Raw genomic sequence first — 14,472 nt, 5'->3', positions numbered from 1 at the left:
TTCTGGGAAAGCAGGTGGGCATTCCTACAATTACAGAACAATCTCCACCTTTTAACTGCTAAGTAGAATGGCCTTTTAACAAATAGCAGAGGTCTCTCTCTCTTTCCTGTCAAACATACCCTCTCCCAGATTTCCCACAATATTATGTTTTTTCCATACATCAGTGTTGGCTGAAAATCCTAAAGGGATTGACAGATACATTGGGCATAAGACTGGAAAACTTAGTTCAGTGTTCTGCAGGAGGAGTTCTCTACTGTGCAAGAGGTACAACTGCACAGGGCTCCTGGCTCATGTGTCCCAAGCTCATTTATTAGGGTGGGATAAACAGTGGTGACAGCAAAAGGTGAATGGGTCCCCATTTCATTGCTTGCCCCAGGTAAACCACATTATAGCAGCACTTGTTAATTTTACTGTATTTCATTTCAGTTCTCATCACCAGGTACTTGGCAAAACATCTGTAGTGAAAAGGAGGGATTCAGTTAATTGAAAATTAGCAATAGTCAAAGTAATGGTCACTGAGCTCACTTTCTCCTTTGTATGGAAAACATCAACATGTTGATTGTCAAGACTCAGAAACAGCATATGAGCCACGAGAACAGATAATAATGGACCTTGAGGCATAAATGTTTCTGCATAAATTACAGAAGAAAATGAACAACAGAATATTTGTTGAAATGAGAAGTACAATATTATGTGTGAAAATTAGTACCCTTGCTCTACTGAAGCGGTGGGGAAACTTTTCCTTGCTGAAGGCTGAAAAGTCCATACTCAAAAACAAATGTCTGCTTGATCCAGTAGCAAAACAACAAAAATCAGCTGAAATCAGACCTTGGCTCAGTGAACCCCTTCTCTGCTCTGTTGGAAATCATAAAATAACACACAGAAATTGATTAAGCACCTTCGATGCACCAACTGCAATGCCTGAGACACATGAAATTACCTGAAACTCATCTTTTATCTGGCTGGAATTGGTCTGTGGATCTAGTCTGCTGATGTTGTAATATATGGATCTGAACTCACAAACTGGAATGGCCGTGTTGCCACAAAGACATGCCTCCAAAATGGCATCATGGACAAATACATACTGCTCCTGCACAGGGGAGGGAATAAAATATTAAAATCATGTTTTTAATACAGTTCATGAAATATCATGTAGTTGGATTTTTTTTTTGTTGTTTTCACTGAAATCATGCCCAATATGCATATTTGGCTCTGTTTCATGTGGAGACAAATTACACAGCGTGCTATGTGACAGCTTTGTGAGCATATTTCATCCATCACTGAACGTGAGGTCTCATGTATTCATTTCAAATTTACAAGTAAAATGGGAAGTCACCACTCTCAGGAATGCCAGGACAAAATGGAGGTGGGATGAGGAGGAAATCAGGGTGTAAAGCTTTTTTCTCTTCACAATCACGAGGCAATGGTCAGAAACGGATTGTGCTTTGGACCTATAATACCAGCAGAAGGAAATGTACTGACAGGTCTGCTCCCTCTGTCTCTTCAAAATTCCTGAATTCCTGGTATTCTGGGTCAAGTTCTTTCCCTGAACTAAATATGAGAAGTTCAACAAAGTTAAAAGCTCTTCTCTGTTCCAGGTTATTGTCCTGTCCCTCATCAGGGGAAGGCAGTAAAGCACATAGGAAAAACTAGGGTATCAGGATAATGTTTCCATAGATGTTTGTGCAGCTGCTAGATGCTATATCACGGAGCAGCTTGCTTAATCAGCATCCAAAGCTTAAATCAAAGATGTTTCATTTGTTTAGCTTGCAATTGATATAAACTAGGTACTATTCAAGTTTGCAGTATACCTATGAATGAGTCATGAGAGGATTCAGGAGCTAGCTTTTTTCTACTGTGAGAATAAAATTAATCAGCAATGCAAAGACCTAAGCTTCAAGGCCTGCCCTCCTGTCTTGGAGGCCCTGAGTAGCTGCCACTGAATGTGATCCGGTGCACATCTGGTCATGTTTAGCCACCAAAAGTTCTGTATAATCACATCACAGAGGCAGTAAGTGTTGACTTAATGAACTGCTGGGCTCCCATTGAGCAAAGAAGCTGACAGAAAAGCAGTACATTGTAAGAGGAGACCTGCTGGCACCTACCTCCGTCTGCACCAGATTGACCCTTTGGGATCGCAGCTCTCGCACACAGTTAAATATATCTACCACACCTTCGTTCTCTGCCATGTCAAGCATGATGTCAATGGCAATAAAGCACCCTGTTCTCCCGGCCCCAGCACTATAAAAAGAAAAAACAATGAGGATCTGCATGATCAAGGGACCGTGGAAGGGCAGGGCTTTATGCAGGAGAAAATAACTATCACAGACACGGCTGTCTTCTCTTGGAAGCTGCTCACCTCTCCCTAATGTGTTGACTTTTTGTGTGTAGCTAAGTTAGCTTAGGATTTAAGAGAATGAGGTAAAAGAGCATTTCTCAAAAGGGAAATGGACCTTGGTAGCAGGAAAAAAAGCTTTGTGTTCTTGAACTTCAACAAAAAAATTTCTCTATGAAAATAATCATTATGCTTTTACAGGTCGGTTCATCTGCACACCTCTCATCACACAGGATGTGGGAGAGTAGCATCCATGTTGCAAACAGACACAATTCCAGAAATTGTCTTCCATGGGTCTCTTGAAAAGGCATGCAAGTTTACTCAAGTGGTCATGACGAAAGGGGCTCAGTCCTCCACTTCAAACATTTCTTTTCCCTTTTTAACCTGGAGGAGTCTGAGTCCCAAGGAGGATGATTTTAGGTTGTGTATTGTAAAATTATAGCGAAAGGATCTCAAGGTTACTAAAAATCTTCAGTTTAGAGCCCTCTGCTGCTTGCGGGAATTGGACCCTCTTCTGCAAAACTGTGTTGTCACTGTGCCCTCCTTCTCTCCTGGGAAATCATCCAAGCTGTTTAGGTGTGAAGGATAGAGAGAGAAGAGCGTCTCTTCACATTATTCTGAAGGAAGAAGGAAAACTCAGCTCATGTCAGGGAAACTTCAGTTGCATGAAAACTCCAGCAGAGCCGAAAGCAAGGAGATATGAATGACCATAAATTAATGGTCCAGATTAATCAACTGCTGAATAGAGAGAAGATATTTTTCATTTGCAGAATTTTAATGAATAAGTGGCATTTCCTCTCCTTTTATCTCTCAGCTTTTCAGAATTTTAACAAATAGTTATAACATTTCTATATTTAGAGGATCCTGGCACTTCATAAATATCGAACAGTGATATTATCCAGCCAGGCATCGGTAGGGAGAATTTGGTAATTACCACTTAAAGAAAGTCATTAAAATTCAAAAGCAGATAAATAACAGAGAGGAAATGGCATTTATTCATTAAAATGTGAAGGATGAAAAATTTCTCCTTGCTTTCTTGGTGACAGTGAATCAGGTTCAGACTCCTTCCAGGGCCAGACTCATGTCATGGCACCAAGGTAGCAAATTCAGGCCCTGAGCTCTGAATGCATTCCCTTCTGCCAGTTCCTCAGGCTTAGCTGTATTTCAGAACTGATTCATTGCTTGCTAAAAAACAAAACAAAACAAAACAAAACACCCCCCAAACCCAAACTGTTTTAGAAAGGTAAGATTTAACTGATTTTCCTTTTTAAAGCAGTTGTGGGATGCATTCCCCCTCTCTTCCTGATGACACAGCATGGCATTCAGAGGTAATTGTCTGTGGATTGATTAGGGGTGAGATTTTGGGATAGCCAGCTATGCTTTCTAGCCTTGCGCTCCGGCCACATCTCCTTTATACAACATGTGCCCTGAGTCGTGGCCTGGGCACTGTAGAAGCAGCTGGCACAAACCCAAACTCTATTTTTGTAGCAGTGTTTCTCCTTGCATTTGAATTCACCTAACTGATGCCAGGCTGTGCGTGTGTCTGCTCTTCCACCACCGGCAGCATGCCTGATCACACCTCAAACTGTTAGTTCTTCATGTCAGGGACACTCTCCTACGTATTCCTATAGCACCTTGCACAGTAGGGCTTTAAGCTCAGTTGGAAGAAAGCAGTGCAGAAGAGCCCTCACCAGAAACAGCAGCAGCAGAGTTAGCAAGCACTTGATTCAATCGTCTGAACTTTCACAGCTGTAAATGAAGCAGTGAGGTTTCCTCAGGCATTCCCCTTTTGTTTGCTAGCTGGAAGGCACTGGGCAGGTTTTCAGTCTGACATTCCCATTCCTGCTCCTGGGCTTTGAGGAGGCCAAGATGCACAATGGCTGGCATCCAGACTCAGGAAGACAGACTAACTACTGGTGCTGGTACAAAGCTGAACTGCAGTGCATGTGGGTACAGAAAAGCAAAGTTGCTTTAAAATTTCCTGTCTCTTTGTAGGCATTGTCCCCTCTGCCATGTGAAGTTTGTTGTACAACAACTGGCTGTCCAAATATTTACCATTTTCCCAGCTCTGCTACGAGCATCTAAAAGAGTATAGGCCACCAGAGAGTCCTCTGCATTCAAGTGGCCCTCTCCGACCTACTTCTATCATCTCCAATTCATGCCAGCTAAGCTCCAGAGCTGGCTTTCTTTTCTAAAGTGTCAAATTCCACTTTGTCTCCTGGGGAGGCCCACAAATCATGCTCCTAAACAAACAAAACCTAGTTGATTATTGCCAGACAAGAGAAAAAAAAAGGAAAAATGCTGAAAAACTCAATGGAGGAAAGGCTCAAAGAGCTTGCATACCTGCAGTGCACAACAATGGGTCCTGCTTCTGGGGGATTGAGAAACTTCACTTGACGAACGAAGCCCAGGAGGCCCGTGGCATAGCAAGGAACCCCGTGGTCTGGCCAGCTGGTGAAGTGGAACTGCCGAATCTCTCGGATCTCATGGTAGCCTTTCTGAGGAGACAACACAGCCTCTATTTCTCTTCCATCAGACTGCAATCAGCACATTCTGATCACTGCTCCTTTCCCTCGCGCACAGGGCTGAACAAGCATTTAGCTCTCGTCACACACAGGAACATGTCCCGTGCTTTCCATTCTGAGAGATTTCAAGCCAAACTCCAATTACAAATGAAGTAGGTAACACACAGCTGAGGACTATGAAGGTAGACAACAGCTCCCAATTCAAACCTGTTGTCTTAGAGTTCAAACCCAGTTGATTAGGAACCTTACAGGGTGACTTCAGCCCCAGCATACTATGGTTGCATTTATCCAGCCTCCTTTGGTGTTACTGCCATAAACCACCAAGAAGTCACTCTTAAATCCTTTCTGAGGCATTGAAGAAACAGTCTGGGGAATGAACATCTAGAGAGTGGGCATGCCCCAGGCAATGGTAGATTTTCTGCCATCGCCTGCCAAAAAAATCTCAGTTTGAGATTATAGCTGGTGGTGAAAAGGGCAGAAACCCATCACTTAGCTTTTCTGCTGAGACTGGTACATGAAAATTGACACCACTTGTGTTTGTCCTGCAAAGGGTAACACAGAAGTGGCAGTTAGGTGTGACGTATTGAGTACAGGAAATGTAGGTGGAATCCAGCAGCAGGTCCTCTAACCTGCCAGATTTTGGCATTTCTTACCAAGTTTTTCGGTAATTTAATGTAATATGGAGCTGATGTATTAGAAAACTGGAATAATATTCCCAGTGTGGCTGAAGTTCATTTAGCAGGAATTTTTGAAAAGTTTTAAAACAACTTACTATGTGCTTGGAGAGTAATTTGGACAGACCTGGAATGCTCTGACACTTAGACTTTCAACTTTGAATTACAAGTAACAAAAATCTTCCAAATCCAGTTGATTTGGTGATAATGTTTATACTCTTGTCTTTACTGTATTTTTATTTCTGTTGAAAGGGGACCCCATCTGGCATCCAGTTTAACTTTTTTTCATTTGTAATTTGCCACTGTGGAACATGACAGTTGTTATTCCTGCTATATCATCAACTATCTGATGGCTTCTGGATGCATTTAAACTTCATGTACTGTGGGTTCTACTTTTGTGGCTACATCAAGATGTTCATGCAAAATCATTTGTCCAAAATTGGAATCTCTGTCAAAAAATCAGGTTTCTGAAGTGAAACCTGTCCAAATAGTAACAGCTCCCATCTCAAACAGCATTCTGGATATGTTTCCCAGGGTTCACATTCTGAAAACAAATTAAATGTTGTATCAAAATTTCAGCTGACTGAATATTTCCTTACCTTTTGTACAGTAAATGTGCGTATGACATACTCTGCCAACGGTTCTGTCTCAATTAATGTGACTTTAATATCTCCATAGACCTCTGTGTCATCTGGCCAGTATCGAACACACTTTACCTGGGGGGGAAAAAAGAAAATATTGAGAGCAACTAGCTCAAGTTGAGTCAGAGATGACCTACATTTTACTCCACTTTCAAGCTGAAGCCAATGCAAATTGGGCTTTCTTCTGATGCACAGACCATGTCAAAATTAACTGTATAAATTAGATCAAACTTCCTTTACAATATATAGAAACCACAGGGAGGATTCTTTTCAGTTCCCTCTGTTGTGAATACAAATGAAAAGCATGCATTTAGCTCCTCTTCTTTAAGATAGTCTTCCTTACACTTCCATACCTGCCCTGGCCACATATCAGATTTACAGAATACCTGGCAGCCACAACCACCATCCCCTTTGAGAAAAATCTATGCTCTTGATATTGCTACTGTAATTCTGAATTCTGTTTATCTAAAGAATTTCAGTTCATAGGGATTGTGACATACTTGTCGATACCTTAATTTGTTTGACTCTAAGCTTTCCTTATCAGATGTGGATACAAATTTGACATTTTACCAGCTGTGACAGGCCTCGGCTAAGGCTCAAGGAAGAAAACTCCTGATCATGTAAACATATCCCAAGCTTTGCTGCTTCTAGAAGCCATGTGCAAAACTAACAGTAGAAATCAAAGCCAAGGCTGTGAAGCTCTAGAAGGGATATTTAGGCTAACAACAACTATAAAGTTATTAAGTGCTCTAGCATGAAAGGGTGGAACAACACCTAAAAGCTGAAGCAATTAGCTTCTGTGAAGCAGTTTCATGTTCCAGTTCCAATCATAATCAGAAGGGGTTTTATAAATATTAAATATGATTAATGTAGGTTTGTTGGGTTTTTTTACACAGAGGCATTTATTCTAAACTGAAGTGTCAGTAGAAGGTAAAATAGAATAAATAACAATAAATGAACAGAACCAGCTGGCATTCAACCATGAGATCTAAAGGAAATCAAATACAAAGCAGCTAAATTACTAATGGCTGTGAGCAAACTATCATTTAAATTTTTCTTAGTACCAAAGCAACAGAAGGTGACAAACGTCAGGACTGGATTTTCAAGAGCTCATTTCTGGCTGAGAATGTCTCTAAACCAAAAACCACCAGAAGCAGAAAGAATATTCTGGGGAAAGCCACCCAGACATGCCTTTTTCTTATTCCCTGAAGTTTAGCCTATGCTTTTTCAGTCATTCATATTCACTCCCATTGTGGGCTTTGACAAATGCCTTGTGCTGACACAAGGCCTGCTGGTTCATCGGAGCCCAGGAGACTGAAGCAGTAGGTGTTGAGGAGGTCAGTGCTGCTGGGCAGCCCCAGGATCCAGCTGTGCACAATCTCGTGCCCCCATCTTCTGAAGTACTGGAAACTCTAGGCTTTGAACTGCCTTTTAAAGAGCTCTTTGGATAGTTTTATCCCAGTCATAGGTTCTCACCCGTCTGGATTTTTGTGGGTAGAGAAGCATTCAAATGATACAGATAAAGAATAATTATTACAAAAATACATTTTTCCTTCTGTACTGAAAAAGGAGACAGCTTCTCAGCTAGTATAAATTCACATAACTCTGCTAAAGCCCAGACTTACACCAGGAACATGATCCTTATTAGTCTAGAAGGGAAGGAGCTAAGCATTACAAGATCTAGCATTTTAGAGAAAAACCCCGAGTGGCTTAATTCATTCCCTTACTACAGAATAAGCAAAAGTCATTTCACTTGATGATCTTGCCTGAACAGCAGCACTGTGTTATACCCAGCATTGGTTTGGCTTTATATGTTGGGAAAGTGGTAGCCTTACCCTGCCCACTTCCACCAAGTTGGTGACCATGACAACACTTGCAGAATTTTCTTGCCAAATCATTCTCCAGAAATCCTTCACTGTCTCTTGCATTGGCCCTGGGCAGGAGGAAAGACAAAAGGAGATCTTGAGAGAGTGTATCAAATGCCAACAACTTTTTCAGCTGTTCCCCAGACATTGCTCTGTTCCCACAGGATCCTACTTCTCCCTTTGAGAGCATCCCTCTGTGATTCAGGGTTACAGATCTAGAACAGCCCAGAGATCTCTGAGGGATCAGACATCTCATCCTTCCTTGCAGTAGGTATTTTAAGGTTCTATCACCCTGGAAAGAGAGGTGATGGCTCTCTATTGCACATAGTGGAGATAGTTCCAGTAGGTAATCATGTGTAGGCGGTGGGACATGGATGCAACCTATAGATAGTCTGTAATTAAGGCTGTATTGATATTTGTACCTGATGCTGCACCAAAATTCCTCCATTTCACATTTTAATATTTTTTAATTATGAAGGAGGAAGGAAACATGCAGAAATTAGTCCTTTTCTGAAGTTCTTCCAGAGAGAAAAATTTCAGGTTCCAACAGCCAAACAGCCAGCACTCACAAGAGATTTATTAGACTAGATCCTCACTCCAACCTTGTTTTCTTCCTCTCTTCTACATTGTAGATGAAATCCTCCCATGGACTCCATTCATCCACTCTGCTCATACTCCATCCTCCATGTTCTCTGCCTTGCTGCACTCCCTATATCCACACATCTTCAAACGCCAGTTTTATTCTAATATGTTTCTGTACTGTTTCAACAGGGACAAGCCAGCAATGAAGTCATAAAGTAGAATTTAAGAATGGAGTAATTTCTGTGAACATCACCTCTTCAGGTAAGGAATGCACAAAAATGACAAATAATGGTTGAAGAATTGGTCATGGCATAAGAGTTTGGCCAGTGATGCAGAAAAACAGTATCCTACTGTAAAGAACAGGAGGAGGGAGGTTTGTCATCTAATAGGAATAGCCCTCAGCATTGAATTGTGTTGTGTTTTTTTTTTATTTTCTGTTTGTTTTCCCTAAAGACACAGGAAACTCATCAACTAGCTTACAAAAGGTGGTGTTCAAATGCATTTCCTACTAGTTCCCACTAATCTAAAGTTCATCAGTCACAGGCTTATTCATACTGCTCCCCTCAAGCTATTTCACTCTAGAAGGTAAACCCAAGCTCCATAAAGTCCCTTTTAGTTCTAATCTCATACTTCATGCACAATGGATACATTATAGATTGTGCTGCCACCTCTAAATCTGTAGCATTTTTTATTCTTGTAGCTGAGGTTTTGCATTTGAGTGCCTTAAAGATCTTGGAACATCCTTTATCTTTTCCTTTTGTGCCCCTATACTAAGTTTTCAGACATTCCCCAAAAGAGAAGATGTCACCCTATAAATAACGCTTACAACAGTTTGAAACAGCAGTGTTTTAGACATCCAAGAATGAACTTGCCTTGAGTTGCAATGTAATGGCGAGGCCGGTGGTATCCCTGGAAAAAAAAAGAAAATATGTGACAGTCTGTGAGATGGCAGTTCAGTCAAAGCACACCAGCATGTATTTTATACTCTCCAGGTACTAACAACTGCTGTACTCTTAACAGTGTACTGGTTATTGAATGAGTGAAGACAGGCAGCTAGGTTGCCCTGTATTTTAAGTGACGATATCTTGCTCAGGCTGCATAATAAGATCTCATTATGCCAAAGAGAAAACAGGAATGGGGCAGTTTTCACTATTTCCTCAAAGAAACATGAGTTCTGTCACTAATCTGTGGGCAACTCTAAAACCTAATAGGCAAAATGTTGGACCTGCTTGTTTGAAAAAGAAGAAAGGTGTGGATTTGCCTCTGTATGAAAATGCTGCATATCAGTCTTATGTAACTTTATTAGGTGTATTTTTCATCTCTTAAAGAAACTCTTCTGAACATTGTCATGTTCCTAAGAATTAGGAGTTGCATACAAGAAAAGCGTGTTCATTTGATCATTCTGTGTGTGTGAGGGAGGCTGCTTTTTGAATGTTATTTTGTAACACTAAAAAAAACATGTCAATCTATTTACACGCCTTCTGCACTGCAACTTTCTAAGAAGTCGGTAAGTCTCAGATATCTACCAATGCTATTGTGAGGGGCTGATACTGATTACTGCATACGTCATTTAGCCCACATTCCACTTATGTTGGCGGATCTGTCAAACATAGGAAATCTCCATCTGTCCAGATTGGTCAGACAGAATAAGCTGGAGACCGAGAACCTTCTCCCTGTCACAACACAATGTTCGTATAATGTTCAGCTGTCATTCATATCAGCTCAACAGCCTGTCCCTGTGCAAGATGCACCAAAGCCATAAGCAGACTTGTCAGCAGGAGTGTGTGTCATAGCAGGAATGTCCAGCAGCCTTACGTCGATGTAATTGGCGTTTATGTAGTCAGAGTGAGGGTCCCCATCCAGCAGTTGCAATCTCACTCTTGAATGATCATCTGAAAGAAGTAAAGAAAAAAAAGTGACAGTAACGATAAAGAGGACTTTGTAAGTGCTTCATTTTATCTGCTAATTCCACCAAGTGGGTAACTGAATACTTACAATAGAAAATGAAAGAATATCAGAGGTATTCCTGTTCTTACAAGCCCTTTCTCTTTTGTTTAAGATGCAACATCTAGATCCTTATGTTACTGTTCATTCATAATCTGTGTTCATTAAATTCACTGCTGTCACCATAACCCTTACAGACCTTTTACACAGACCACAAACGTTGCCTGGTTGGGGGGTCTCAGGACAGACCTTTGCAGAAAGTATCTCCATTACAAAAGCCACCTTCATGCTTGGAAGTAACAGCCTCCCTGGATTCATCTGATCTATGGAAACTGAGGCAAGAGCTAAAACTGTTCAGATAAGGATAAAAATAAATAGGTCACAACAGAGGGACAGAAGATTAAGGAGGGTAAAATGGCAAATGAGAAATGAGAGAACCCAGAAACCTGAAAGGAAATGCCAAAGGAAATCACATCAATGCTCCTTTGTGCCACCCACAGAACTCACAGCAGCAAAACAGCATCAAGGCAGTGTTAAAAAAAAAAAAAAAATTAGAAATGTTCATGTTTTTTAGGATGTTCAACTTTACTTTAGATAAGGCAATAAAATAACAGATATTGATCTTTCCATCTCCCAGCATGCTCTACAGTTCAGATGCAGAAAGGAACTACCCCAGCAGGCAGATTATGTCATGATTTTCCACAAAGAGAATATTTTGTTCTTTCTCTGGAAGAGCTGGTGCTGAGCTCTGTCACAGGAGATACTGCACGAGCTGGGCTCTTGAGCTGATTTGGTCTGGCAATCCCAGCACTGGTATGCAATTAATTGCAGAACAGCTTGGCAAAGGCTACTCGGTTACAGAGGTCACTGCTGGGTGTACTGGGCTCATTTTTAAAGGATTTTTAGAAGAAGTATAATATAGAGTCTATCAAGTTTATTTCCTCTCTACCAGCTCTGTAGACCCTAGCTTTATCAGTAAAGCATTAATGCTTAGAACCACTTTACAAAATACAGGCCTAAGCATGATTTACATTCAATTAAAAAGAATTATAGCAATGAAACGTAAAAATATGAGGTGTGATTCTGCAGTAACTCAGTCAAAAAGGATTTTAGTTATCACTTAATTAAATGTAGAATCAGATAATAATTGTGAAGACAGATGTGCACGCAGTTCTGAAAACCAAGACCTGGACATATATTAAATAATCATTCGGTTAGGTAAAGCAATGATTCTCATACTCTGCTCATTCTTTGGGTGAGATTTTCATAACCAAAAAATACAACCACATTTCTGCATTAATCAAATCCCATATTTGTATTCAAAAAGGGTTACACAGGTGAATCCATCAAAAGCTCTGTTATATTTGTATTAATAAATATAACCTTTGTAGGCGCAGTGGAAGTAGGTATATTTCTCAGAGTGCTGATGTTGTCCCCAACTCTAGACAATTACCTGCGCTCAAGGCAACTGCACTAGGAGTTGCAGTAAATCATGTGGTTAGACAGACAACAACAGAATTTATACTTAGAGCAATTCACAAAGACAGACAAAGAGCTGATTAAAGCGGACTTCTAGATGAAATACACAAAATCTCCTGTAGACGATTTCACACTTGCAATTCAAGGCAGCAAACTAAGCTACTTAAGAATCACACAAAGCAAAAGCAAAGAAAAAACCCCTAGAGCTAATGGTTGTGAGGGGAACATTTGCTAACTCCTCTTGTGATGTCACATTATAATAGTGCTATGAAAGTCTTAACTTATTGCAACAACAGAACTAAAAAGTGACGACACAAAAAATGACCCTAATGGCAGGTGAAAAGAATCTCAGGTTGATTTTTTTAAGTTGGACAAAGACATTGTCTATGCACGGTGTGTAGCTGAAGTTCTCTGAACAGCCCTCCAGGAAGAACCTGATTCTCTTCATTTAATAGAACCGAACCCCACAATTAAGTTTCAGCTCTTTCAGTGACTCTTTATTTCAAAACTTAAAACAGATAGGATGAATACCTCCTGAGGGAGCAAGATATGAAAGACCTGAGATGGAGATTGCAGAAAAGGTCTATGCATTTAAACAATTATGGATAAAGAAAAGATGCTCTGTAGCTGTAAAAAGTGTTGTTGTTTTTACCCTTTAATCTACATATGGTTATTTTGTCTGTGAAGAACAGTAACAGATGAGGGAAGGACCATTGTAAATTAATGATATTCTTTAAAAAGGTGACATTCAGGTTTAGGTCTAATTATATTTTAGGACCAAATGAAAAATACTTTTAGTTGAATTTTGCTTCAGGAGGACAGAATTCACAATATTTCATTGCATATTTTACAAAAATTACATTAATTCCTGTGGGAGATTTCCTCCTCTTATGAGTGTGAGCAGTGCAGCAGAAAAAAAATGTGTGTATATGGTAAGCACCCAAAATATTAATGATGTCTTAATAGTGTCTTTAATCTTGTTCATAAGTTTAGGAGCACAGTCTGAATAAAAGTTCATGAAATAACTTACTTTGTAAATCCCTTTTTCCCCCGAACTTAGGAATTTATCTGGCTTTTTTTTTCTCAATGGAGAGAGGAAAAAACTAATGCAACTTGTTACACTACTAACAGTAATGATCTCGTACTTAGTCTTTTTCATCTACAGACTTTAAATGACTTTTTAAAGAACAGAAAATGCCTTCACTATACCTTTTCCCAGTGGTCAGAATTTATTTCTGATTCTGCACCCTTTCCACTGGGCTACACTAGCCAAGGAGGCTACATATTTTTCATACTGAAATAAGTGTTTCTCATCTTTTCTGTAAATTTATCAGACATCATATCATGCTGTGTTACAAACGGATTATAAGAAACTTTAAAAATGGAGGAAGAAACAAAAGAAAAATTGCATTCAGGAATGCAAAAAATGGAAATATACTTTAACAAATGTATAAATGATTTTATTTCTCCCTGTTTACTATAGTCTGTATGCAAGTTATCAGAACTCTAAATTTGTATGAAGAGTACTTTGTCTCAAAATTGGTCTTAAAACAGATTTAAAAAATGACAAGAATTTCACTGAAAAGCATTGTGCTCCCATTTTAGCACAAAAACGTTATCGCTTCAAACTTCTGTCAAAATTCCCATTAGTGATCATTTGAAATATCACTGCAATTTTTCCATATCCCATTCTGGCACCAGCACTGGATTAATCTCACACAACTTTCGCCATCTAAATATTACGCAGCTAGTCTAAACTGGCTGTCAAGGTTCCCCACATAGTCAATGGAGAAATACAGACATCTTTTGAAAGGATTCAACCCAGTTCTGGCATGAAAAGATGTTTTTCCTTCCCAAGGCACACTGTCCTCCCCTCTCTCTTTTCACTGGTCCTGGCCTGTGCCTTGAGAACTGGGTAACAGAGCGGTGTGGTACATCCCACCCTCTCAGGATCATGTAACATGGACACTGAACAGATAAGCAAGAGTTTAGGCACTACAGGAGAAACCATGGAATAAAAATGCCTTGAAGTCAAAAGACTCCTATTCTAAATCCAATAAATCCAAGTGACATATGTTTTTTTTTTTTTTTTTTATTATTAATATTTTACGCATTATCTCTGTCCATGGCCAATTGCACTCCACCAGTGTTTCAGCTGAGAGCTCCACTAATCTCTGTTGTTCATCTCTTCCACCACAAAATTCTCCAATTAATTCACAGTCTTCCAGCCCAAAGTATATGGTAGTCAGAGCATGAAGGAAATGAAGCAAATTTCTCTACAGTCTTTTGTCATCAACTCAATAGCTTTTAATGGACCATCAGAAGACTTTAAAACCATGGTGCCTAAGTGGGAAGATGCTCCACTGCAGATGGGAGAATGTGTCTAAAGTAGCACCAGTACAAGCACTCCTGTGAGTGCTGACCTCC

The 14,472-nt window shown here is 40.0% G+C and overlaps 1 protein-coding gene across 8 annotated transcripts in view; it reads right to left on the bottom strand.

Moving 5' to 3' along the window:
- Window positions 1–14,472, bottom strand: part of PTPRT (protein tyrosine phosphatase receptor type T) — a 467,676-nt gene that overhangs the window by 20,740 nt on the left and 432,464 nt on the right. For all 8 annotated transcript variants that reach the window (XM_033003561.2, XM_042800879.1, XM_042800881.1 and 5 more), the window contains 7 exons: window positions 10,438–10,514; window positions 9,495–9,531; window positions 8,011–8,108; window positions 6,134–6,250; window positions 4,679–4,833; window positions 2,106–2,241; window positions 941–1,090 (listed from right to left, as the gene is read on the bottom strand). In XM_033003561.2, the coding sequence (XP_032859452.1) occupies window positions 941–1,090; window positions 2,106–2,241; window positions 4,679–4,833; window positions 6,134–6,250; window positions 8,011–8,108; window positions 9,495–9,531; window positions 10,438–10,514 (770 nt within the window). The remainder of the gene's footprint in view (window positions 1–940; window positions 1,091–2,105; window positions 2,242–4,678; window positions 4,834–6,133; window positions 6,251–8,010; window positions 8,109–9,494; window positions 9,532–10,437; window positions 10,515–14,472) is intronic.

Source organism: Tyto alba, unplaced genomic scaffold (assembly GCF_018691265.1).
Source record: "Tyto alba isolate M040663 unplaced genomic scaffold, T.alba_DEE_v4.0 Super-Scaffold_33, whole genome shotgun sequence".
Classification (NCBI taxonomy): Eukaryota; Metazoa; Chordata; class Aves; order Strigiformes; family Tytonidae; genus Tyto; species Tyto alba.
The sequence above is the reverse complement of the archived record's forward strand: the minus strand, read 5'-3'. Positions and strand labels throughout refer to the sequence as shown.